The 27,410-nt window shown below is 52.0% G+C and overlaps 1 protein-coding gene across 23 annotated transcripts in view; it reads right to left on the bottom strand.

The window, feature by feature from the left end:
• PCBP3 (poly(rC) binding protein 3) overlaps nt 1-27,410 on the bottom strand; it is a 57,754-nt gene that overhangs the window by 27,508 nt on the left and 2,836 nt on the right. For 20 of the 23 annotated variants that reach the window (XM_027704291.1, XM_027704290.1, XM_027704312.1 and 17 more), the window contains exons 2-6: nt 25,034-25,124; nt 18,133-18,207; nt 16,847-16,960; nt 622-767; nt 316-339 (exon numbers count right to left, since the gene is read on the bottom strand). In XM_027704291.1, the coding sequence (XP_027560092.1) occupies nt 316-339; nt 622-690 (93 nt within the window). In that variant the 5' untranslated portion in view covers nt 691-767; nt 16,847-16,960; nt 18,133-18,207; nt 25,034-25,124. Of the gene's footprint in view, nt 1-315; nt 340-621; nt 768-4,143; nt 4,166-16,841; nt 16,961-18,132; nt 18,208-24,836; nt 24,941-25,033; nt 25,125-27,410 lie in introns of those variants that run through there. The other 3 variants (XM_027704292.1, XM_027704294.1, XM_027704295.1) reach the window with 3 other exon arrangements.

Here is a 27,410-nt window from a genome sequence, read left to right as displayed (position 1 = left end):
GTCTATGTGACATTTGTATTATCTGTTAATAAAGCTGTTTGATTAAAATATCAGAGCAACATGACTGCAAACTCCCAGTCACCACCCCTGGGAAACATCTGGGAACAGCGCTGGGGAAGTCTGGTGGTTGGTGGGGTTTTTAGGGGAATGGTCTTTGATCCCTGCATTGGTGTTTCCTAATTTCGGGCTCACAAATGCAGCAACCAGCTCATGCACCCCAGACTTTTCAGGACATCACAGGGAAGAGGTGACTGGCATCTACCACACCACAGGTACAGGCAACAGCATTAATGCTGCATTGAAAGACATCCTTACCTTCCCAATGATGCTTCCGACTTCCTACACAAAAAATAAGCACAAAAAACAAAGGAATTGACATTAGAAAATGTGACAACAGTCTGGCCCACCCTCATAATGAAGTAAAGACCTGGTGGACACCATCCCCAGCAGAAGAACAGGGTGGGGGGCAGGTATGAGAGAGACCAGGAGCACCATGCCACCCCCCCATCAGCAGGAGGACGGCTATTCCCGGGGCTGTGACACTCTGTGGGGCTGGACTCGGGCACAGGCGGAGGTGGGAAAGGGATCTGTGAAGAAACTCCCTCTGTGGGAGCCCCTTACCTTGCCGTGCATCAGCAGTCGGATGGTGAGGGTGACGTTCAGGCCGCCTTCAGAGACCTTGGACTCCATTTCCTACCGGGGGACGGGAGACGTGCAATAGCTGGGAGGGCAGCCCTGGCACAGAGACAGCACCACGGCCGTATCACCTGGGCACAGAGAGGGGAAAGGTTTGCTCTTAGAACAGGCAGGTTCCTCGGCTTGGGATGGACACTGCAGAAGCAGCAGAGCATGGGAGCAAAGACTCCAGTGTCCCAGGTGCCAAAAAGCAACTGCGGATGAAGGACCAGGGCATTGGATGAGCAGCCTGGCCAAACACCAGTGGCTGAACTGGGACTTTAAAAGACACACAGCATCTATCTAGCAAACCAAAATTCACCATTTCCAGCATGAATGGGCGCTCAGAAAACCAAAAGCCAGTTTTTAAGAAGCCAGGAACTATCCATCTCACTCCAGGAGCACAGAACGGGGAGGAATGGAAATGGCATCCCGATTGCCACACATCCTGACCTGTGAGCTCCCCAGCTGGCCATTGTGTGGACCACGCCACTTCCAGCCATTCATATTACATGTATCTAATGAAATCATGTTCCTTTCTTTTTCCATTGTCTCCCTCTTTCCGCCTCTGCCCTCTGGGGGGGGGGCACCTATGTTTTGAAGGCAAAGGGGAAAAAAAAATAAATCACAGAATGGTAACAAATCCTTCATCTTTCATTCCTGATGGCTCTTTAGGAGTATCTCTGCACAAGGACGTGGCATATGAAATGTCCCCGCAGCCCAGTGCAGGGGGAGAGCAGTCCCAGAGGGAGGTGCCAGCATCCTTCTACGTGCAACACTGAGAGATACGGAGCAATTCTCCCTTGTGGTATTTAATCCCTCAGTCTGTATCAGATGGGAGATTTTTCATCCTGCTTACAAGCATCTGGCATTTCCCTTTGCTCAGACAGGGACTTACGTGACCAAAAAAATGGGAGATAAACCAGTTCTCAAGTATTGCTTTAATGCAAGTCGGGATGAATAAACAACAGCAATGCACAAACCATGGCTGGGAGACAGGTTTGATGTAAAACTTCTTCCTAGCAGTTATTATGAAACCTAAAATGGATAAAACCATGTGGTTTGCAGGGAGATGACATTCCCTAGAGCTAAAGGACACCAGCTCACTGGGAATGAGGTTGCTTGTGACCTGTGTGTAAACACAGGTCTTGAGGCTGCTGGATGTTACAAATGAAAAAAGGGATGAAATCCTCACAAGAAGGATAAGAAATGAAATGAGTTGAACACTGAAACAGGATCACTGAATAGATTGCCCAGGGGAGTTGTGCATTCCTCACCCCTGAAGTGTTCAAGGCCAGGTTGGACAAAGCTTGGAGCAACCTGGGCTAGTGGAAGGTGTCCCTGCCCATGTGTTATAGTTTCTCAGCCCATTCCCATCACTCTGGTCTCCAATGGCATCACCTTCTTCCTCAGAAATATTCTCCTTCCCACCCTTATCAGTACCTTTTGGCTTGACATAGAATCATAGAATGATGGAATGGTTTAGGTTGGAAGGAACCTTAAAGATCACCTCATTCCAGCCCCCTGCCATGGGCAGGGACACCTTCCACGAGACCAGATTGCTCCAAGCCCCATCCAACCTGGTCGTGGACACTTCCAGGGATGGGGCAGCCACAGCTTCTCTGGGCAACCTGTGCCAGGGCCTCCCCATCCTCACAGGGAAGAATCCCTTCCTAAAATCTTATCTAATCCTCCCCTCTTTCAGTTTAAAGCCTTTCCCCCTTGTCCTTTCATAGAGAGCGTGTCTGCCATCCCTGGCTCCACATCCCTCGCAGGAGGAACCCTGCATCAGGCCGTTATGTAAATGCTTCCAATTGATTGAAAAAGTGGGTCATGTGTTAGCCAAATGCTCCTGGCTTTAAGATTTATCAGCATTATTAAATTAAACACGCTTCATGCTCCAGTGAGCGGGAAAGCTACATTGGCCTTTTCTTAATCATACTAGTGAAAGGTAAGTGTTTCATAGGGGGATTCACGAGCTCAAAGGAAATGATGGGAACAATAGAGCCGAAGCATTTACTCTGGGAGCCTGCCTCCCTCCACAGACCTCATTCTTCATGGACAAAGGGCTGGGAAAAATTACCCCCCAAAATGCCATTTTGAGCATTTCAGAGCATTCTCTGCCTGGAGAGAGACCCATCTCGGACCCTTCCTCTTCACCATCGTATTCCCCCTTGTTCAGAGCAGCTTCAAAATGGCTCCTTTGTCCACCCACTTGAAAGCCCTAAGGACACCATTACATCCAGCCCAATGGATAGAGTAGATCCAGGGCCCAACTCCAACCCAGTGAGAAGCAGGTGCAGCCCCGCAGAGGTCATAGATGTGGAATTAGGAGACAGAAGCACCGAGTTTGGCCCCCAAAGGGAAGCTGCACATTGAACTAAGCCAGGCTCTGCCAAGCATCACACCTGGGCAACCGCAGGCGGAGGACTGGAGCACCCTCCTTCCATGCACGGAGAGCAGCCAACACTCTTTGCACCCCAGCAAGGGGAGATCTGCCCCAAAACAGCTGGACAATGCCCTTCCAAAGGGTGATCCCATCCCACAACAAATAAGCCTTTTAATTGCACCTGCCTTTGTGAGAGTGCTTGGAGAAGATATCATCAGTTCTCAGAGCCAATCTGGGCTCTTCCTCGGTTTTGAGGTTAAATATATTAAATTCTCAGAAATTTCCTTAATCTATCAGGAATTCCCTATGTCTGAAAAAGCAGCTCAGGCACCAGTGACCAAGGAGGAGGAAGGAAAACGGAAACCCAGAACAGAAGGAAGACTCCTCTTCCCCACATGTGAACATACACCCTCCAATTTTATCCCTTTCCCATTTTTTAGAGACTGAAGCAATTGCCTAAGCTGGCACTCTTGTATTTATGCTTGCTGATACCTCACAAATACTGACACTTTCCTAAAATTTGAGCAAAAGCTTCTGACTAGGGGAAATCTGAATTCTGTGTATTAAATTAATTTAATAACACGATCATGTCCTAGACAGGAGATGGCACATGAAGCAGAATAGGAGGAGGGAAATGGAGCTCTGGGCTGGACTTTGTTCTCCAGCCTGGTTTCCACACAGGAGCTGGAAAAATGGATGCTGGAATCATACCCCTGATATCATATCAGGAATGCTATCCCTGATAACATGGGGCTCAGCTGAGCTCCAGCAGGGGCTGGGAGACATTGCTGGCTCCACGCTTGCTGAAGCCAGTCCTCATCCTCCTCCTCTTCCTCCTCCCATGCACTGCTAGGGCTCCCTGGGTGCATGAGCCATGTGTGACAGAATCTTTGCTTCATACAGGTATTCATTTGGGGGGATTGCAATGTTTTGTTCAAGCTGTCTGAAAACAGAGAGGACAACTCGGTGCAAAGATGTCCCACCGGCATAACCCACCCCCTCCCTGAAAGGTTTGGATGGAAAGTTCACAGGCTCTGCCAAGCAAACTCAGAGGAGAAAGTTTCCATCACCCCCCCCACCATCACACGGCCTCCAGAAAAATCACACTTTCTTCACAGGTGCATCATAGAACCACAGAATGGTTTGGCCTGGAAGGAACCTTAAAGCTCACCTCATTCCACCCTCTGCCGTGGGCAGGGACACCTTCCACTATCCCAGGTTGCTCCAAACCCCGTCCAACCTGGCCTTGAACAATTCCAGGGATGGAGCAGCCACAACTTCTCTTGGTCAGTGTAGGCTGATAAACTCCAACACCTCGGAGCCCTGTTGACCAAGAGCCCTGGATGACCTAAAGAGCAGGGTGGCCACAGGACTGGTCAGTACGGGGACGCTGTGCCACCTGCCCAGAGGACAACCCCTGAGACCCTCCTCTGGAGCATCCCACTGCTCATTGGCAAAGCCACCCTGGAAAATATCCAACACACTTCCCAGGCTCTTTGTGTTCCAGGAGCACTGCCAGCACAGGTGGTACAGACAATCACAGACCCCCAGCATCCTCCAGCACAGCCCAGATTTCTGGTGGGGGTCGCAGAATTTAGTGTTGGGAATTAACATCTTGGACAGAACGTCCACCACTCAAGACAACATTTTCATCTGTAAGGGAGGAAATGTTTAGACACCTCTGACTCCTCAACATCGCCTTCACAAAACTCAGGCCAGAGTTTTCTGACCCTTGGAAAATGAAAGCTGTATTAAACGCAGAGAAAAGCAAGAGAGGCCAGGAAAGAAGATGTTTTTCTGACATTTTAGGCTTTCCAGCTTGTTTTCTCTAGGACTGCTGCCTGTCCACCTGCGTAGGCAGGAGCTTTCTCCCCACTCATCTCCTGCTGACTTGATCCTGCCATTAAGACCTAATCCGGTGGTTTTCAGCGCTGGTGTTTTAGTGGCTGGGAAGCACAGCGAGGCAGCCAGCTCGGGATTATGACGACGACGCAGTCTGGCCAGGTCAGGACGGGGGTGGAAGGAGAAAAAAACAGGCAGAAGACCCAGTTCAAGCATTCCCTTAAACCAAAAGGAAACACATCAGCTACCGGCAGCCTTCAAAGTTGTGAGAGGGCAGTAGAATCATCTACGTGAGTGACACCAAATGCCATTTTGGAATAAAGCCACAATTCCAGCTGCTGCCATTTTCTACAACTGTGGTCACTTTGGTTGACCTTTCCTCCTCTTTACTCTCCAGCTTCAGTGGAAATATTTTAGATACCTCTAACCAAAAAAGGCAAGAAGACGCCCCATGTTCTCTTGGTACATCATCCAGCAGGATATTCCTGCCTCTCACCTGCCCATGATCTTTTCAAGAATCAAGGGAGACAAATGACCCTGCTCTGATCCTCAGAGCAGGCATCTCTGGAGGTTTCTTTCTCAGTCTTGCTCCCATTTCCCTGCTCTCCTCCAGCTGAGATCATGGAGTCACAGAATCCTTTAGGTTGGAAAAGACCTCTAAGGTCATCAAGTCCGACCGTTCCCCCAGCACTGTCAACTCCACTGCAAAACCATGTCCCCAAGTGCCACATCTACACATTTTTTGAACACTTCCATGGATGGTGACTCCACCACTGCCCTGGGCAGCCTGTGCCAGCACTTGGCCACCCTTTCCATGAGGAAATTTTTCCTAATATCAAATCTAAACCTCCCCTGGTGCAACCTGAGGCCATTTCCTCTTGTTCTCAATGTCTCTACTAGTGATGCAGAGATCCAGCACTGTCACACTGAAGTGGGCTCAGCCACACCCCAGCCAAATGCCCTCAAAGCTGTGCTGAGCCTGCCCTCCCCTCTAGGATATTCCCAGCTGCTTTCCTGGTTTTCTGCTTTATCTGGTGCACCCCACAAGCTGGTCTCAGGCTTTAGTCTCCACCAAGGCAAGCCCAGTCAGAGGAGAATGACTTGTTTTGTCATGCTGGCAGTGCCATTATCACCATCTTTGTGTGAAGGTCAGTGGATGAAGCTGCAGCTTTTCCCTACCAGCCTCCCCGGGATGATGGTCTGGAAGATCATTTCACCCCCTGTGACAGGACAGCAGGATTGCAGCACCTACCTCTGTGCCCTGATACATCTGCAGGAGATAAAACTTGGAGGTTTATGTTAATTATGAGGGTTAGAGGAAATTTAGGTACGTGGCAGATGTATCTGCAGAGATCAATAGGATGCAGAATTCCCATTCCCTCACATGAGCTGCTGCGGTGTTGCAAGCAGAGGTTGGACACAGACCAGTGAGGAAAATGCAATGTAGTGGCAGCAGACCTTTCTGGCTTGTGAAAGCCAGAAAACCCTGTTTGGGCTACTTTCAGGGCTTATTGATTGTGGGACCCTGAGCAAAACCAGCGCCTTGAACCTGTCAAACCATCACCTCAACAAGGTTATTCCAACACTGCTTGGAAGAATAACAGGTTGTCATTTAATTTGTTTAATTTAAGCTGATTTTGGAAGGCTGGGGTGAGCGGGGAGGGGGTGGGAACAACATGCTTTAATTCAGCCACTTCCAAATCATCCTGTTAGTTACTTTTGGAACAATTTGCCAATGAAAATAGTATTTTCAGGGAATGTCAAACTGCGTAAGTGCATCAGAAATTTCCCCCTATGAGGTGATGAGAGCCAATGCTCTTTGCAGCTGGGTCCATCACGACTCAGTGACCAAGAGCATCCTCAGATGTCTGTGAGCCTTTAGCAAGACCACGAGTGCCAAGAAAATAACATTTCCAGGGATAAGGAGCATCACTCTTTCTCCTCTGGTCTGCCAGCAGATTAATGGATGGATAAAAACAATCCGTTACAGTTTTTTCCCAAAGTACTGGCTGTTCCTCCTTGCCCAAGTCATTATTTTGGGGAGGTTGGGAGCCAGGGCATCCATTGGAGCTGCTGATGGTCAAGCAAAGACCAAGCACTGGGTTGGTCTTTGCCCATCCCAGGTGCTCCAGTCACCTCAGGAAGGCAGAGCCATCAGCACTGCATTGCATCCCAGCCTGGATCTGCCGCGGGGCTCAGCTCTGCAGAGTGGGGCGGGTTCTGCTGCAGCATCCGAGCAATAGGAAAAATTCCCAAACCTGAAACGTCATCGCCTTGCACTGCAGAGACTGGGATGATGACTGCTTCAGTGCCACACTCCATGACTGCATCCCTGAACTGCACCCCTGCATCCCGTGACAACGGGAAGCCGCAGAGGGTGGCTGGACCAAGCCCAGTGGAGAATGGAGAACCTGTGTGATGTGAAGGGAGCTGTGGTACATGAAACCATCTGAAAATGGCTGAGAAATGCTCTAAAGCCCCCCAAAACATTGATCAGGGACACTCCTGTTAAACTGCCAGGTGACAACCCATGTGGGGGAAGCTTTTGGAGAGCAGAGCAAGAAGCCAAAATGAGCTTAGCAAGGTGAAGAAAAAAATCAGACGGAGCTCTGCAAGGCAAAGTACTGAACTCATCTCTGCGCAGTTAAGTGCACAGACACAGAGGAAATGCTCCCCATCCACCTGAAAGTGGCTGGGAGTGACAGGTTGACTTGTAGGATCTGCAGAAGGAAACCAGGAATGGCAAAGTGGGTCTTCACAGGAGATCCAGCCAGCAGAGAGCAACTCCAGATCCTTGGGGCCAGTAAACATGGGCCCACAGGAAAGAGCTGGAGGAATCAAGGCTCTGCAGGATGGAGGAATGGTGGGAGACAGGGTCTTGAGTGAGGGGCTTAAGTTGCACTTAAGATCCAGGAAAGGAGCTTCCCCACAACCATGCCATCCTGCCAGTTATCCTTGTTTTAATCTTCTAAACGTCCGTGTATTTGCAAATAAAGCTCATCTCTGACAACTGCACTTAGAACATTGACACTGAGCCATGCCTATGGTCAGTCACGCTTCAGGGATGCACCAAATTTAGGGTTTTTCCCCCTCAGCCAAAGGCCAAGGAATGGGAGCCAGGAGATTCCACCTCGCAGCAGGAGATGCCTCGACAGATGCCCCAGGGATGCTCTGCCAGGGTTGTGCATCAGCTCCAAAGGACCTATATCATGCCCAAAAGATGCCAGCACAGTTGGAAACATGCCCGAGGGGCGAGACAGTTTTTAGATGCCCCTAAGCGTCAGTTTTTAGATGCCCTTTTTTAGGAGAACCCAAAGGACTCCCCAAAAATGATGCTCACAGCCATAGATCCATGCTGGGTGCTCGTAAAGAAGGAGAGACCACAGGGAGATGTGTGGACCTCCAGGGACAAGCGGCTTGTCCTCCAACAGTCTGAAAATGAGAGACGCAGCGCTGCAAAAAGCTCCAGGCACATTCCCACCATCCTTGTCACTTGGGGGTAGCTGAGAGGAGAGCCCCTCCAAGGTCCCAGGAAAGCAGAAAGCACCCACTTTCCAGCGCATCCTCTGAAACAGATGAGGATGCAACCAGGAGCATCTCCCCACAGTGCACAGAAGCAGGCATCCCACAGCCCCCCTTGATCCACGACCCGCCTCATTCCCCTCCTCCTCCAGAGCCTGCTGGCTGCCCTGGTTTTAATCCCACAGGCAGCATCATCCCAATAATTTCCCTCCATTTTCAATCTACTTCCCTCCATTTTCAATCTACTGAGCTGGGGGCAGTCCACAAATCCCTTCATCCTGAGAGTGAAGCAATCTACTGCTTCATCTCATCCCATCTCCCTCTCTCTAATCCCTGGAAACAGGGATGAGACTTGGAGCACGTGGGCTGCCCCGGAGGGGTCTGTCCAGGCGCTGGTGGACAGAAGGATGGGGGTCTGGAGTTGCTCTCATGAATGCCACCCAACTTCTCAAAGCACCTGGGGCACCTAGGCTGATCCAGGAATGGGGGAATAGGTCTTCCCATTCCCCACAGCTGCCATGCCAGGGACATAAGGGACAGATTGGGCACAGCATCACTCTGCTGGTCCCCTCCGTGGAAAACGCATGGCGACCAAGCAAGGGTGACAGGGTAGCCACAACCAACCTGCTCCCACAAATCCCAGTTGGATCCAGTGCTCTGCTTGTGCCATTCCTCCACAAGCCCAAACCCACGACTTTCATCCCAGCCATAGATGCCCTTTTGGAATGGGCAACTGATGGGAGATGTGGGAAGGGAGACTCTTGTCTCTCCCTGCCCTGGAGAAGCAACCTGGCATCCCAAGCAGATCGGTCAGGGTGCAGACTAACATCATCCTTCCTTTTTCAAGCATCCATTGGCAGGGGGCTGGAGGAGGTGGGGGGGTGATGCCACGCCGATGGCCACGTCCTGCCTGACATTGTCCCCAGCCAAAAGCACCGCGAGGAAGGAGGATGCAGGGGTGGTGTGTGACAAGGCTGTCTGGTGGCCGTGCCGGCGGAGCAGCCGCGCTGCACGGTCCCCATCCCGCACTCTGCGGTGCTGCCTCTCCCCAGGTTCGGCTTGTGAGGAGGAGGACGGGGGCCCTCGGCATCCGGGGGTGGATCGCTGCTGTGCTGCGCTCAGACTCTGACAGCAGGCTCCAAAACTGTCACTCCCGATCTGTTTTCACTTCAGCTAAACCTCAACCCCGATTAAAATCAAGGAGAGCCGCCTTCTCCTCTCCCCTTCTCCCTATGGTAGGTCCTCTGTAACCTCGGGTCTCAACGCGGAGCCAAACCCCGGCGAGGGAATGGGTGAACTGGCTCCGCTGGGAACTGGGGCTACTCCAGAAGGGATCACGGCTGCCCCTGTCCCCAGACCTGGCCCTGGCAGCGAGGGCACAGCCACTGCAATGTGAGGCTGTGGGTCTCTGCCAAAATCCACGGGGGATATGCCACCGATGCCACGACCTGCCTCTGCCATGGGTGGTATCCAGGCAGCTCCGACACTGCATCTCTTGGGTAGAGGGGATCTGGTGCCAGCAGGGTGCACCCACTGCCGACTGCCAGCTCATTCAGCAAAACCCAAATTAAATAAAGAAATTAAACCAGATACATGCGTGTGTGTGTGTGATCACAGCACCAGGATGGACGCATTCAGCAGGAAGCCGGAAAAAAGCTCAATGCAGGGATGGAGACAGACCTCACCAATTGTGGAAGCCTTTAAATTTGCTTTCCAACTCAGCTGGCCGAAAAGCAGCTGTAGAGAACTGGCAGACTCATGTCATGTGGGCTGTCACCCACCCTCATGCTGCAGGATCGGGGGGGGGGCTTGATGGCAGATGTGTCACCCTGCGGGTTTAGAAACCACCCTCTGCTTCTCCAAAGGCAGACACAGACTGGAGCCAGGGCTACAAGTGCTCTGCTGCCAGTGGGATTAAGCTCATCCCAGTGTGCTGGGCATGTGTCCCCCATGCCACAGGGAGCCACACCACCGGCAAGGTGCCCTCTCTGCTTGCTCCACGGCAAACACCCATTTTCCAAGAGGGTGCCTGGGGAAAAAAAAAGTCATCCCCTGAGAAAAGCAGTTCTGGGACCACCGAGGCAAGGAGGGAACCAGCGGAGAGTCCCACGAGGTGAGGGGTGGGCATCTCCCCGTGCCTGCCCCCCGGTCCCCTCTGCTGCCACCCCAAACTTGGTCCTCCACCAATCCCGATGACATTCCTCTTTCCTCATCCTACGTGCTAAATTCCCGCAGCTTCCTTATGACATTTTGAAGTAATCAAAATAATGTTGAAAGCATTTAAAGAGGGATTTTTCCTTCTGGCCTTTTTTTCCCCGCTCCAAATGACCATTTTTTCTTTGGGAATAAATGTCCTCTTAATTCAGCAAGATTAAAAGAACATTTTTTATAGTTATTTCCCAAGAAGAAAAATTTGCTGTTGTATCTGAGAACACCAAAAATATTTATATAAATGAATCTACAAAAGAAGGAGGGAAGTCTGAAACTAAGAGCTTCGAAAATATTACCGAATTATTTTGGAATTCTGTATTAAGAGCAAAACCCCAGCTATTAGGAAAAAATGCCTTTTCTTTTTAATTCAGGGTTGGGTTTCTGTATCAAAATGCAGCCCAGCATCTGTCCTTGCATCTGTCAAAACAAAGGTCAATCATTTTATGGAAACTTAAACACAACGTCTTTGATCCACTGTTTCTTGTTTATTTTTAAGCAGGACGTGACTTCCAACTAAAAAAAATCAGATTTTCTAAGATGGCTCACATTAAAATTATTCCAGAAAACTCAGGTTATGAGAAAAATATACCCAAGACTATTTTCCCTTTATAAGAATGAGATGATACTTCGGGATTGATTTCAACAGCTTTTAAGTCCTCTATGACCTTTGCAACTAATATTTAATTTTTCTACTTATAAAGTGAAGATGCAACCAAAGAAAATGCAACAGAAATGTGATGATATCAGGAATTTAGGTTTCCTGAGGAAAATGGGTATCTGAGGGGTATCAGAGAACAAAGCGAGCATCACACTAAAGGATATTCCTCTCTACAAATCAAATTTCCCCGGTGAAAGGAAAAAAAAGAATGGAAATAGGATGGGATTAAGAAATAAAACTGTTTTTAAAATTAAAAATTAATGGAAGTGGAATGGAATTAAAAATCAAAATATTTTTTAAAATACTGGTAATAGAATGGAATCAAAAAATAAAGATACTTTAAAAATAATGGAAATGAAAGCAGAAGGTAAAAATCAAATGAATCAGAATTGGGGGTTTTATTACGTTGCCAGACTAAGATGTGATTATCATGTCTGTTATTTCAGTATCTGTTTCTTGAAGGCAATTCCATTTGTGCCATTCCCACCCAAGCGCATACACAAATGACACTGTCCAAAGCCTGAGCTGTAAATCACAGAATTTAGGAATAGCTGGATAGTCTGGTTAAGGCAGGGATGGACTCTTCCCTATACAGGGGGACAATCTTTGACGTTAGCTGCCAGACACAGGTAAAAGGGAATTTAATTAAAATAAAGCACATACTACGAGAACTAAAATTTTGCAAAACAAATTCGCAACAATATTTGTCAAAATTTGCAAACGATGTTCAGCAAAGTAATTTACCAATGATATTTTGCAAACATCTCCTAAGACAGACTTGGGGAGCAGCCGCTAACTTAAGGGAACCCCGCTGCTCACGCTCTGATGTCTCCCACAATCCCACCTCCCTCCGCCACAGACTTAAATTTCCTCTACATGAGATTCACTTAAAACTGCTCTTAAGCATTCAAAGCTCTTCCGACCCACACCAGAGCCCTAGACCCAACTCGTTCCATGGTTCTTCCCTGATTTCCACCGGTAGGAAAAGTTGCCCGCAGCGGGTGGTCTTCCACCAAGACAATCTTTTAAATCTCCTTACCTTCCCCAAAGAGCCGCTTTCGTGCCGATTTGGCGGGAGGGGGGTCCAGACAGATGGCCAGTCTTTTCACGTTTGGAAAGGATGAAAAATGCTACAGGGGGAAAAAACATCCCAGTGATTCTTTTTTTTTTTTTTTTTTTACTCCGCCGTTCGGCGCAGAAGGGCTCCCAACCTCATTGGCCCTGGGAGATCCACCACGTGGCTCGGGATGAAGGGCACGTGACCTATTTTCTCCCAAATCCCTGGGTTTGCAAGAAAGGGGGATGCACCCACTGCTGATGTTCTCGTCATTTCATGGGCTTTGATTTATTTATTTATTTTTATTATTTTTTTAAAGGCCACTGAGTAAATCTGGATGCCTCAAGGCGATGAGGGTGAACCAGCCAATGCTTCCAACATGAAGGAGGAAGGAGCTCGGCATGAGATGAGCACCAGTGCACTGCCTGTGTGCAGGGGGAAATTTGGGCATGCTTTGTAGGGTGCCTGCCCACCCACTCCAGAGACCGAGCCTCTGGGAGGGAGAGGAGGGCTCTGCTAAACCCTCCATCTCAGAGGCAGCAGCACAGTGGGAAGGACCAGGCTGAAGCCCTGCCTGCACATCCCAGAGTTCTCCAGGTGGGCATCTCCTGCTCCCACTGCCCCGTGGCCATGCCAGCCTCAAAGAGCATTTCAATATGTGCCCCCATAAACACTCCCCAAGCCCAAAACACAGCACAATTCTGGGGACGTTCTGCCCCATAAAGGTCCCTGAGACCTTGCAGAGCAAGGAAGACCAAGCCACAGCTCCCAACTCCTGATTTTGACTGGTACTGCAAGTTTCTCCTTGTCCCAGTTCTAAGCCACCACATCCCAGTTTTGGTCCACAGGCCAAGGATGTCTTGTCCTTTACTCAGTGCAGGTACCAGCCCATCGGTGCCCAGACATTCAGTCTGGGGAAAGGAAAAGGAACTTTTGAGCCCCAGACATTCTTGTGTTTTTTTCCATCATATGTCAAGCCCACAGGTTCACAGCAGTTAGAAGCTGCATTTTTCTGGCAACCCGAGTCTCCACGTGGCTGTGCCTACCCCTGGCTGTGCCACCGTGCCATGACAGTGATACACCCGTTCATCTCCTCTGCCAGTGGAAAGCTCCAAGGGAATCTACCTCTGGCATCAGCCCTTGGATGTCAGTGATGTCACTTCTGCAGAGCAGCCACCCCATCACCCAAGGGCTCAAGCCCTTCTTATCCAGGCATAACACTTAAGGCTTCTTGGAGATCCAGCTGAGCTTGGGCTTTGGTGAAACAGCCATGGCCACCTCCATCCCTTCTTAGCGCTACCACCGTCCCAGATGTTGGTTCTTCCTTGCAGATGTTCCCCCTCCACAGCTCTGCACGGGGATGGGAAGGCATCAGGAGCACAGCCCCTAATTCCAGGTTCTTCCCAAGGATGGACTGCCTCACCATGCTGTTCCCAAAACCGCAAGTACAGCCAAAAAAATGCCCCAAAAAGGGTAAAGAAGTGCAGAGTTTCACCCAAATCCTCTCTGGCTTGGAAGGTCGTGCTTCTCCAGCTACCAGCCAGAGCAATTTAATTCCAACAAATATCGATTGAGGGAGAAACTTTCCATACTCAGATGCAAACTAGACCCAGCTCAAAGCATTCAGCTTGCTGTTTCCCTTTCCCATATTTTCCAATCGCCAAGGTGCAAAGGGAGAGATGAAACCTGAGCAACCCGGTCTAGTGAAGGGTGTCCCTGCCCACGGCAGGGGATTGGAACCAGATGATCTTTAAGGCCCCTTCCAACCCAAAACATTACACGATTCTGTGATTCTGTGACCGCCCCCCCCCACCTTCCAGCCCCGTCCTCCTTCCCCAGCGATGGATGCCCAGCTAAAGCTGGCTCCCCAGTAATCTTCCCAATAATTATATAATAGAGAGCCAGGCGGATAAATCATTTCAGGCCGCTGTGCCGATAGAAAGCAAGCTGGATTAAAAGATCAGAACAAGCAATACTTAGATTAAAATGGTTTGTTATTTTCAGCTGCGGGGAAAAAAGATCTGTGGCTAAAGCACGGAAGACGTGAAGGGAAGGCACATCATCTTCCTTTCCCCAAAACCCAAGCTTTTTACGTATTAAGCAAGACAAATTCTAAGTTTCTAACCTAAAATGAGGTTTTGCTTCCCAAGGGGCCAAAAAAATACAATTTGGCAGTTTATATGGCATTTTAGCTAAAGCTTAAGAGCGGCGCATAGATGCTTCAAGTTATATTTCGCCCGTGTTAAGACATCAGACCCCTTAAACCAGGAGAGTCAGCGCACAGCTTGGCAGATAATGTCACTACCTGCTAAAAACACGACTCCTGGCACTATGGGCAGCAACACCTTTGCCTTGTCCTGTGCCTCCCCGCGCCCCCGAGCTGATGGCAGGCAGATGCCACGCTTACCGGCAGCGGAGAGGTGGCGGTGGCAGCTGGGAGAAGCCCTTCAGACAGCGGGGCAGCTCTCTGCAGGGACCTATATGTTGTCCCCCTGGCCCCCAGCAAGGTCGGTGGCCTGGGCTGCCACACTCTGACTGATGGCTTTGGAAAGGCGTGAAGGGGAGGCAGGAAAAAACAGGGTGAGAGCGGGAGCTGGCGCTGGGGCTGAGCCCTCCGCAGGGCATGGCGCTCACCAGCCGCCTCCCGGATCGATGAGTGAGCTCTGCTCGTTCACCTTCAAGTTCAGATTAAGCAGAAGGGTCAAACTGGGAAATGGTTTGCCACTGGAGAGCACGGCCCCATCACCACGCTGCAGCCTCGTGTCACAGCCTTTTCCCTGGCTGGAATAGGCAATTCCCACCCCAGCACCCCACAGCATCTCCAGCTTCCAGCATCAGCAGTGACCGCTCACCCCACCACATGGATGGGAGATGGAGTAGCAGTAGTTTTCCCAGTGTAAAGTGGTCTCCAAAAACAGACTCCAAGAATACACTTGAGTTGGAAGGGATCCACAGGGATCGAGTCCAGCTCCTGGCCTGGCACAGGACAACTCCAAGAATCCCATCATGTGTTCTTCCAGGTGTCCCTCCCACCTGGAGTTTTTCTATAAAATAGTCATGGTACCACACACAGAGTCTCAGTCTTGAGTTCCGAGGATGAAATCCCAAGGGGCAAGAAATCCAAGACACAGCATTGAGGGGGGCTTGGACAGGCACCAGGTTTCTCTCCCACCTGTGGATACGGGAGAGGGGCCCGGACACAGGCCTGGGAGAAGAGATGGGATGTTGGACAGGGATCATGAGAAGGTAGAAAAATTATGTCAGATAACTTCCTGGAGGGAGGTGAGAGCTGCAGGATGTTATGATGTTCACCCAAATGAACAATAACTTTAATAACCACTTATTGCAAAAAAGTGTCTTCACTAAAGCCAGAGAATAAAATGCACTTGGCTGGACAGTTTGGAGACTTGGTCCCAGACTGGACACTCAGCTGCCCCGGAAAAGACATGTCCCAGTTTTCCTGGGGTTGGTGATGGGGAATACCTTCCCCAAGACTTGCTATGCCAGTAAGCAGGGAAGAGACAGGGACCTCCAGGGATGCACTCCCAAGTGCATCCTTCCTTCAGCTCATGGCTCTCAGGCCACCCTCCACCCCAAAAATCCCTCTACAGATGGATGTGTTTGTAAGAGGATGCCCATAGCAAGCTGGAGCTCCAGACAGAGACCTCATGACCGGACATAACCAGTACCCCCCACATCACCAGAACACGGATAAACCTCCTCACAGTTTTTTTGGCAAGTTCTACCCTTGCTACACCTTACTGGGTCACCTGCGGCTCCTCTGAGAAACCTCCCCTTTTCTAAAACACACCATCCTGTCGCAGGTGTAGGGTGTTGCTCTGGCCAGTCTCTCCCAGGGTTTTATGTGCAGAAAACAGGAATAACTGACACTTTTAAAAGGAAAAACGGAGAAAAGAGAGGTGGATTTGTCTGTCTCTACAACATTTCTGCTTTATGGAGCTGTCTTCTCCCCCGGAGACGTGTGTCCTCCTCTTCGCTAATGGAAAATGTTGCCCCGCCATCCATTCGTGCCAGTCGATGCCTGGGACAACACGATGGCCCCGGGCCAACACGGATCTATTTTAGTCACAAAAGCAGAGTGGCTGATGAAAATCACCCTGCCTATGCACTTCCCAGCTTAGCTCTTTAGCTGGTTTTAATGGAATGACCAACGTGGTGGAAAGCAGGCAGCGAAGGCAGAGACAGCAGGATGGGAGACCTGCAGAGATGCATGAGAGAGGCCCAGCATCCTCCCTGTTTTATAGCCTAAGGGAGCTGCAAAGATCCTTTCCAGGATTTTCCCAGAGAAGCTGTGGCTCTCCCATCCCTGGAACTGTTCAAGGCTGCGTTGGACGGGGCTTGGAGCAACCTGGTCTAGTGGAAGGTGTCCCTGCCCATGGCAGGGGAGTAGAACAAGACAGTCTTTAAGGTCCCTTCCAACCCGAACCATTTTGGAATGCTCTGATTTTGAAAGAGACTGAACTGACCTTACCTTACCCTGCAGGATGGCCTTGAGCTCCAGAGTGATTCCTGGGAGGGTCTGGCTGCACCAGAAAAGGGCATGCTGAGTGCTGGGGTGGGGAACCCAGCAGTCCACGGCCTGGGCCTGCAGACCAGGACATGGCAGAGGTTAGCACGGCACAGAGGAAGGACACCCAACAGCTGCTTAATGTGAATTTCAGAGAGAAGTAAAACATAGGTTGGGTTTAGGAGTGGGGGCAAAATGATCAGGAGCATCACCTCCAGGTTGTGTTTGAGGCAGGTAAGCCCCACCTAATATTTTTCTCTACATTCCAAACAGGTTTGGGTAGATCCTCAGCGTCCATCAAGTGAAATCATCCAAAGCGCTGCTCTGTGGAGGAGGGGATGCCTGGGACCCCCCAGGTGAACACAGCCCAGTGGTCCTGCTGTGGAGGGGGAGCACGAGCCAGGGGTGTGCTTCACCCAGAAATCCAACTGTGATGGAAATCATCCAGCACGTTTCAGTGACATGGGGTGCCAGGTTATTTTTATTGCTGTATTTGTGCTGCTGCTCCCAATAAGTTAACTGGGGCGTGCACTACCCGTCAATACAATCAATGGAGCAGCCTGAGCCGCTAATAAATCGAGTGCCAGAGGGCAGGAAAGTCTCTCCATTGCCTAAAATATTCCCTAGGCAGTAGGGTGGGTGAGCAGCAGACTCCACTCCTTGCTTGGACTTGGCGCTGCTCTTAAATGTGCCGAGGCAGTTTGTGTATTAACAGGGAAAATCTTCCTCTTCCTGGTGACTCAGCAACCTCTGTGCTCGTCCCCAGTGACCTGGGCACTTCCTTGCTATGGGAAGGAGCCTGGCAGTGGGAGGGGAGCCCATGGGACCTCCTGAGGTCAGTTTTCAGTCCTGCTGATGCTCACAGCAGTGTCAGCACTAAGATCAGAGCAGGTTGCCCAGGGCTTTATCCCTTTGGGGGTTGAAAACCTCCAAGGATGGAGACTACACAGCCTCTTTCAGTGACCAGCTGTCCTCAGAATTCCATGTTTTTTCCCTAAAACATCCTATAGGTCTCTCCATGTCCTCCAAGGTAGCGGCTGCGTCCCCAGCTGGTGTCACCCGCAATCAGGACACATCCCAGGACGGACCCTGAGATTCCTCAGGGTTCACTCCTCTCCACTGAACCTACACAAGCCAAATAAATTTTGAATCCCACTAACTGTCACAATTGTAACATCCTTCCCCGTGGACTCTGGCCAAAAAAAAAAAAAACAAATTGGAAGAGATGGAAAACCCAAAGTGTGACTCACCGTTGGAGGAGCCGCAGGGACAGGCCAGGGATCCCGTGGGGCTGGGGGTCAGCAGTGGAGGTGGCAGGGAAGGATCTGGAAGACAGCACATCTCAACAGCCTGAGGTGCCCAGCCGGTTCCCCCCCCCCTCCCCAGAATGCACAAGAGCATCCTGCCAGCACTGCTGCTGTGGCCGAGGGCAACATGAGGAACGGGGAAGCACAAAGGCAAATCAGCCCGGAACAGAGGAAACCTCGGTAATTGTTTTATTCCAATCGGTACAAATTGCTGGTCACTGATTTCAGGATTGAGAAAAAGGAGGAGGAATCCTGACCATTGCACCAGCTTCATCAACATTACCCATGAACAAGGGGGCTCAGGCAAGGATCCAGGATGCTGGAAGGACAAGGTGTTGCAAGGAAACCCCAAGCCTTCTCCCCACTGCCAGTGTGGGCATAGAGCAACAACCCACAGCCCACGAATTCACGGGGGAAGAGATTGTATTTGTCTTTCAGGTCATAGGTTTGAGTTTATCCCAAGCCAAGGCTTAAGCAACCAGGGAATGCAGCATTAAGGAACGCCAGCAGTTTTCTTAATCAAATCTTGGTCCATCTCCCAGCAGCTCTGCTCCTTCTTATGTTACACTCCTTCCACTCTTCCACCACAGGCTGCAGGGTGAGATCCCAGCCATGACCCCATGATCCTGAACCCACAGTCCTGAACCCACGTGGTGTTCCCTGTGATTAAGGTGCAGGTCACCTGCACCTGTGTCTCCCAGAGGACTGGTGCCATGCTGGGACAACCTCACTTCCAGCACGGGTAAGACTGATCCTCAGGTAACCCACAAGTTGCCTCCAAGCAGAAACCTCAGCACTGCAAAGCACATTTTGGCCATGGCAGCTTCAGGCATCCTCTGACATCTCCAGTGGGGTTGCTTCCAGAAGCTTCTGATGGGCACAGCCACCCAGCAGACGTGGATGTGGATCTGTGTCAGCTGCCTGTGTCCCCACATCGCACAACAGTGGCTCCTTGCTCATCACTGACCAGTGCAAAACACTCAGGAACTGTCTTAAAAGGCATCATGAGATGGACAAGAAACATTTGGGCTGCTGGTGGACCAACATCCTCCCTACCAACTCCCAAATCCTCTCTCCAGCATGGCCAAAGCCCCTGCAGTTTGTATCTGCCCTGAGAGTACAAGTCAAGGGGTAAATTATATTTTTTTCCTGGTTGTTCTCTTCAGTGAAGCACGCACTGGTGCTGGGAGAGGCACCAGCAAGCTTATCCCACCAAAAGCTTTTCATCTCCTGATCCATGGTGGTGGAGAGCACGGCTCCATCCCTGCATGGCCAGCTTGCCTGCTGGCTTTCATGGACTATGTCCCATCAGGAAATTTGGTCAGCAGTGTTCACAAGAGTCACTCAGGATGCTGAAAGAGTAATTTCTGAACAGCAGAACATCCAGATCCCAGCAAATCCCACCTACTGCTTCCAGGTAAAAGCAGCTGAGGATATAAGGAATTTAGTCCTGGATGGGAAAGGAGGAAACACAGAGACATGGACAAACCTTCTACAAAGAGGGTTTGACCACATGGCATCAACAGGATGCCAAGTTGAAGGGACTGTGTGTGCTTTCTGCTCATGCTCAGCCTCCAAGGTGAGCTCACAGGTACTTCCATGGGGGAGCAGGTCCCATGCCTGGTCCTACGGGACTGTGAAAAATCCCTGCTTTTGCTCAGGAACGGTAGGATGCCCTATTCTACCATCCCAAATACCAGCAGGTTTTCCCATATCCCCTTCTCCATACCACTCCCACTTCCCAAAAATACCAAAGCCTGTTCCAACACCCACCCTGCCTCTCCTACAAACTCAAGGCTTCAGCTTACCCTCACCAGTGAGTTCTTGGCTGTTTATGCCCATTGGGAACCTTCCTTGGGATGTCTGGGATCATTGGGTACCTGTGTGATGTCCAAGCTCCACAGAAAGCACAGAGAGCTAGGAGCTGACCTCTGGCTTTGCTGTGACTCTCCAGGGAAAATTCCAGGTCTTTGGGAAGAAATGCTGTGCAGTGGTGAGGGATGGCTGGGATGGGATGGGGATGGGAATGGGAATGGCTGGGATGAGATGAGATCAGATGAGATGAGATGGGATGGGATAGGGATGGGATGAGGTGAGATGGGAATGAGAATGGGATGGCAATGCTGGGATGGGATGAGATGTGATGGAATAGGGATGGAATGGGGACAGGGCTGGGACAGGATAGGATGGGATGGGATGAGATGGGGTGGGGACAGGATGGGATAGGATGGAATGAGATAGAATGGGATGGAATGGAGACGGGATGGGGATGGGGCTGGGACAAGATAGGATGGGATGGGGATGTTCTCCCACCGTATCACCAAACCCTGAGCTATAGCACACCCTATAGACAGGAACATTAGTGAGATGGCTCCATCTGCGTTGCCCCCCCCAGGCTGCCAGCCCCCTTCATGTTGGAGAGGACCCTGCTTCCATCCATTTGGGATGCAGCAGGATCTGCTTTGTTCTGCTGTTTGGGGTTTTCAGCGCCGCCGCTCGCGGTGCAGGGGAGAGAACGATCCTCCCCTGACCTGCGTTCCCATCATCCGCCTTCCCGGGTGTTTTACGCAGACAGAGGCAATGATTTTAATGTCCCAGTGAACAAGCTGTCGGGATGCATCAGCCTCAAAGGGCAGACCTGATTCAGAGCTGGCTTCTCCTCCCAGGCGCTGCCTGGGCAAGGAAAACCAATTCCAGCTCTGCGTGCGCACATACACACACACACACGTGCCACTGGTGCCCGTGATTTTCCAGCCTTTTAAATAAAAATCCTTGAAAACCCCACTGGTGAAGAGGGGGAGGCAGCGAGGCCGGGGCGGGGGTCGGGGATGAGGTGCCGCCGGGCAGGCAGAGCGGGCGGCCCCGGGGGCAGAGCCGGAGTGACGTGATGGGACCTGAGCGCTCCGGAGCCATCAAGAGCCTGGGCAGAGATGAGCTGAGAAAAGCCATGAGCGGAGCTGACATCTGCCCCCTGGGCGGGTACCTAATGAGCGGAGACATTGTCCATTTGGGGAGACGAGGTAAAGTTAAAAGATTTCCGAGCTGACACCTGGCAGCCTCCATCGGTATTCCGGGCGAAACAGCAAGGGAAGGAAAACGGAGATGGGGGGCTGAAACCGGTCACCCCCAGGCTCCACAGGGGTGGGTCAGCTGGATGGGGACGGCGCTGGAATCTCAGCATCTCATCTACGCTGCCCAAATCTCCCCTATTTGTGATTTTCTGCCAGGTTAGAAGAGAAACTGGTGCTTTCTGGGAGGTGGGAGGGGTCTGGCAGGGTCCCATGTGGCCCCGTGCCGGATGAAAAGGCAGCAGCATGGCAGGGAGCACATTCCTGGGTCCAGCAGCATATCAGACTTGCTCTCGGCTGGGATCTGAGCCTGGGCTGCTGCGTCCCCACGGTCCCCACATCCTGGGAGTCGGATGGCACTGAGCAATGCCCCAGCACCCAGCATCACCCAGCAGCTCCCTCCCGCTGCTTCCACAAACCTAGTTCAGTCAGTCCCTATAAATCCAGCCTCCCTAAGCCCACTTGTCACCAGCTCTTTCCTAACTCACCTCCAGCCTCTTCGCTACCCATCACCTTCAACTGGTGCCTGGTGACAAGACGGGAGCGACAGAGCAGGAGAAGGGAGAGCCCTGTACTGCCCCTATTGCCTCCCAGTTTTCCCCCCTGGGAAAACCTGGCTCTGAAAGTACTTGTGAGCCAGCAAACACCCCCATTTCCCCCCACATCCCCAGCAGTGTGGGAAAATCCACACTGAAACGCTCTCCTCCCCACCCGCCTGCCTGCTTTCCCAAAGGCCAAATGGATTTAGAGGGAAATCATCTCCTTGGGACTCTCCTGGATGAAAGGGGATTTCCTGAAGCATCCTCAAGGCTTTCCACCAGCCTAAAAAGCAGCTTAAAAAACCCGCCATTCCTCCACATGGTTTTCATCAGCTCCAGCAACACTCTTGAGTTTAAACCCCATTCCAAGCAGGACTTTCACCTGCTCCAGGGATTTTTGCTCCTTTCCAACAGATATAGCCAGAAATGCCCAAAACAGGGTGCAACCCTTTCCCTGGGATGCCTGGGAGAGGAAACAGCAGCTGGGCTCTGGCTGCTCCTCCCTGGCACCCGCTGACCCGCTGGGTTCAAGCAGATGGAGCAGCTGCAAATCCCCCCCTAAGCCAGGGAAGGGACTAATCTCCTAGAGGACAAATCGGTTGGCGAGGGGGGGAAGCTTGACATTCCACCTTTTCCTCCCTCCTCAGGCAAAGGCAAACCCAGCAGGGGTCCCAGAGGGCTCCCAGCATCCCTGAGGGCAGAGGAGGCAGCGCTGGGGCTTTGGGTACTTGCTGGAGGCCTGGTTTGGGGACAAGCAGACACAGGTCCCAGCAAGCTAAGCCTTAGGTGCCCTATGCAGGGAGACACGGCAGCTGGTGTGTCCTTGAGGAAAACCACATCTGGTGAGCTCTTAAAACTTCCAAAGTGCTCCCCAGACACAAAAGGCTGAAGCTTCTTCAAGACTGAGAGGTCCTTGGTGGGCACAGGAAGCCGGAGAAGCAGCCAGCGGCAGGAGACAAACCACGCACAGAGGAATCCCTGGTCCTTCCTCACTGTTGGAGAAGGATTAGGTCCATTGGAGTGGGCTAGTTCAGATCCTCAGGATGGGACCTGGAGAACCAAACACGCTCCCTCTAAAAGGATTAGGAGTGATGTAACGTGCTGATATCACAGCACTTGTGTCAGCGCCGAGACCCACAGCAGATCCTACCAGGGACATCACCCACAGCCACGCTGACCCTGCGTCCTTCAGAAGAGTGTTTCTGCCCAGAAGACCCCAAAACAGAGGTCAGCCCAAGGACACACACCCTGGGCCTGCTCCTGGGGCCATCCACAAGCAGCCAACTCTCTCCACCTCATTTTCCTTCTGCACCAGAGGCCACGGAGAGCGAGGAGATCAGCAAATTTGGTGCCACCCCCTGTTCTTCTGGGCTGTGTTGTTTTATCCTTTCATCCTTTCTTTCTTCCCTTGCTTAAGGGCTGGAAAACTCCTCCTGCGTGCTCTCAAGGGATAAATGTCTCACCAGATATCATCAGCTCCACTCAGAAAACTCTGAGGTGGGAGAGCTGATGAGGACAGGCACGATAGCTCTCAGAAATGCTTGGAAGGAGAATGCTGCAACCCAGGGAAAGGATGGAGAACATACAGGCTGGGATGTGTGGCATCTGGGTATGGACTGCACCCTGGTTCTTGGATGGAGGAGCACAGATGGCCAGCAGAGCTTGGTGAAACCCTGGATGAGGTGTAACACCCCTCAGCATGGCACAGCATCACTCTGCCCCTTCCCTGGGGAACCACACCTCCCTGGCACATGCAAGGGAATGTCCTGGGAGAGAGAGAGTGAGCTATTGGTGTGTCCCTGGGGACCACGGCCACTCAAGCTGTGCGGTCAAAACAGGCAACTGAAGTGCCTCACTCATCCATCCCCATGTCCTCGAGGGGGAATTTTGGGAAAATCCCAAAATTTTCCTCAGGGATCCCCAGGAAAACACGTTTTCCAGGTGGGGAAACTGAGTCAAAGAGGAAACCCCCATGGAGAGGCTTGCCTGCCCCATGGAGACACACCATCACAGGGAAGGGCATTGTTTCCCAGATATTCTGGGGTCCCAAAACCATTGCCTTCATGTTATCAACCCAGTAAAAGCCTTTAAATAGGGAATCATTTCCTCATTTTAAGGAAATACAGAGGCACAGTGAGTGAGTATCTCTGAAGGTCTCTGGTCCAGCTCCTGCCCTGAGCAGGGTCACTCCAGAGATGGATTAGGTTGCCTGGCATGAAATAATTCCACCCTGAAACCTCAAAACTTCTTCCAAGCCCTCAGTTTTCTGCCTGCACAAAAGGGAGGAGACGTTCCCTGGATGCCCTCACCCACTGTCATCACCAAAAGTCCTCATTTTTATCCTTTTAGGAGCACAACAGGTAGCAGGGATCTCATCACAGATCATCCAGCTTCCCAACATCACTTGGATAAAAGGGGACTACCCCATGGTGGTGCCCACAGTGATTATGTCCCCATGCCCATGGTGATGTCCCCACGTCCCCTGTGCCCACAGTGTTGATGTCCCCATGCCCGTGATTGTGTCCCTGTGCCCATAGCAGTGTTCCCATGCCCCCCGTGCCCATGGTGGTGGTTTCCCCATGCCCACATTGATGGTATCCTCATGCCCATGGTGGCATCCCTGTGTCCCCTGTGCCCATGGTGGTGATGTACCCCTGCCCAGGGTGGTAACAGCTCCACGCCATGGCTGTATCTCCATGCCCACAGCAGTATCCCCGTGCCCCACAGACCATGGTAGCGACGTAGCCATGCCCACAGCAGTGTCCCCATGCCCACAGTGATGGTGTCCCCATGTCCCCATGCCCATGGAAATGCCCACAGTGACAATGTCCCCATGTTCCCATGCCCACAGAGATATCCCCGTGCCCACAAGCGATGATGTCCCCACGGTCATGGTGGTGTCCCCGTGCCCACAGCAGTGTCCCCATGTCCTCCATGATCATGGCAGTGGTGTCCCCATGCCCACAGTGATGGTGTCCCCGTGGCCATGGTGATGTCCCCATGCCCCCCATGTACACGGTGGTGATGTCCCCATGCCTACATTGATGTTCCTGCACCATGGTGGTGGTGTCCCCGTGCCCGTTGAGGTCACACACCACCCCTTGGCAGCACGGAGCCGGTCTGGAATGGCCTTGCCACCAGCCTGTGTGACCTGTGCCGGGGAGGAACATGCCACCATCACACAGGAGTCCCCTGGACAGCCGTGGACCCGTGGTGGGGCCATTCCTGCCTTCTTACCCCCGGAGTCAGTTCCCTGCGCAGCACAACGTGGAGGCACATCTGGCGGTGTTGGGAAGGTGGAGGTGCAGCTGGGCAGGTGGCTCTTTCCCTGGGGAATAAAGGGATGAGTCAGGCTGTTATGGGGCAAAAGCAGCCCCCAAACAATGTGACCTGATGCCCTAACAGCAGGTCCCTATCCCGGGGACACCCACAGAGGCGCTTCAGCATCGCCCAGCGCCCATGCTGGAGATGTCATCACCCCAATTCCCTAAGGATTCCCTAAGGACAAGCAGGTCCTAGATGAAGCTTTTCCCCACCCAGCTGACCAGAGCCCACTGGGGCACTTGGATTTTCAGGAAATCATCACCTTGTGCTGGGAAAGTGGGGACAAGAGAGTTTGCTCCTTGGTGGCAGGGATTCATGAGTCATCCTCCAGCCGCTGCCCTTGAAACAGAGCCAGAAAAGCTTTTACCCAAAGCAGCCAGCAATAGGATACCAGAGCTGGAGCTCCAGGATTAACCCTTTCCTAGGAGAAGCTGGCTGGCTGCCCTCCCTTGCAGATCCTTTCTCCTCCTCTGGTCAGCGATGAGTTTCCCCACTGTGTGCACCCATCAGGTTGGTGGATGTGATGCCAACACTCCCCTGGCAAGGTCGGGGAGAGGGGCGTGCCATGAGACCCCAGTGCTACTGCTGGACTAAATGGGGTTGGAAACACATGCCCCTCCTGGGGAATGGCATTTCTCTGCCACATGTCCCATCACAAAGCCTGCCCAGCAAACAGGACAATGTTTGGGGTTCACCAAAGGGAAAAAGCAACTAAAAAAAAAATAAGGTGGAAAATTTAAAGCACTTTGTTTTGCTGTTTTGGGGGGAAAGATCTCGATTCCTGCACTCCTGAGTCCTTGCTTCATTTAGGAACTTGCCAACTATCCATAGTTCTGATGGGATCCCCATTGATCAATCTGCCAAGTCTTGACAGGTTTTCCCCAAAATAGGGGGAACCAGCCTGCTGGAAAATCTCATATTCCCTCCTTGATAGAAAACAGGCGCCTGTGGAGGACGGGTGAGAATTTCTGTGTTACAAGGAGCATTTCTCCCTTGCAGTCAGACAGGGAGGTGCCAGCACCCACCTTTCCTGCCAGCCTGATGAAAATGGACCTATTTCTACAATGTGGAAAGGTGGGAGCCTCAACCCATGGCTGTGCCCGTGGGCATGAGCATCACTGAGCTGGGACAGGGTAGGAGGATGAAGGATGCTCCTTGCCCTGAGCTGGGAGTGAAGGTCCATCCAGGGACACCATGCATGCAGGGCTGGCTGCAGCAGCCCAACCTCCCTGTGCAGGGCCCCAAACAAGCCCAGGCTCTCCTGGGGCCATTGTAAGGAAAAGGGAAAGGTGCTGGGAGTTACACTGGTACCCACTAACCTGGGCTGGAGCCTCCTGCCACAGCCCCATGGATCCAGGGCTCTCCCCTGGGAGCCAAGCATCATTTGACCCACCCCAGCAGCCTGGCAGCAGTTTCAGCACCAACATGGACCTGCCCTGAACGTTTAAATCAAGCTCAGACAGGGATTTCCCTCTCGCATCTTCCCACAGGCCACTGTGGAATTGCTCCTAGAAAGCACGGATTAGGTCACAGAGATTTTTGGGTGCTTTCTTCACCTCCCACGGGGTTCTCCATCTCCACTCTGCTTCCTTACAGTCTGCACTGGGCGTTGCTATCCATCCCCTCCATCTGCAGGGATCGCTGTCCACCTCCCAGCCCACCCAAGACCCTGGGTGCAGTGTCTGGTGTATCTCCCACCAGGACAACCCTCTCCCTTGCTACTGCATCCCTCAGGACGCACAGATGCTCTCTCCTCTCACAAGGATGAAGAGCATGAACCATCTGCAGCTGGAGGCCTGGAAATCCCGGGACACCTGCCCCGTGCCACCTCCACCCCACACCCTGAGCACCGTGGGAGCCCCCGGGGCATCACGGTCCCGAGCTGCCCCACCTGTCCTGGGTTCTCTGGGCACAAGGCTGGGGGGATGCCCTGCAGCACAAGGCTCTGCAGCATTCCCGGGGGGCCACGCAGCATCCGCACAGGGTGGGGACACTCTGCAGCGCAGCCGATGCTGGAGGATGCTGCACAGGGCTGGGCTGCTGCAAGGATGGGGCAGCAAGGTCTCACTCAGACCCTGGGAGGACTCACTGGGAGGAGATGGGCAATAAATGCTGCCCCAGGATCAAGATCTGAATAAACTGACCCCTCGAGCCTGCTCCGTGTGGAATAGGGGTGATGAGGGGTGATGAGTCCAGTAGGGAGGGGCAGCAACCCCAGCCCAGGGCATCATGTGCTCCCTTGAGGCACACGCTGATGAACCAGCCCAGTGATCTAGTGGGTGGCATCCAT

The sequence above is a fragment of the Neopelma chrysocephalum genome, unplaced genomic scaffold (assembly GCF_003984885.1).
Source record: "Neopelma chrysocephalum unplaced genomic scaffold, ASM398488v2 Primary Assembly neopelma1_265, whole genome shotgun sequence".
NCBI lineage: Eukaryota > Metazoa > Chordata > Aves > Passeriformes > Pipridae > Neopelma > Neopelma chrysocephalum.
The sequence above is the reverse complement of the archived record's forward strand: the minus strand, read 5'-3'. Positions and strand labels throughout refer to the sequence as shown.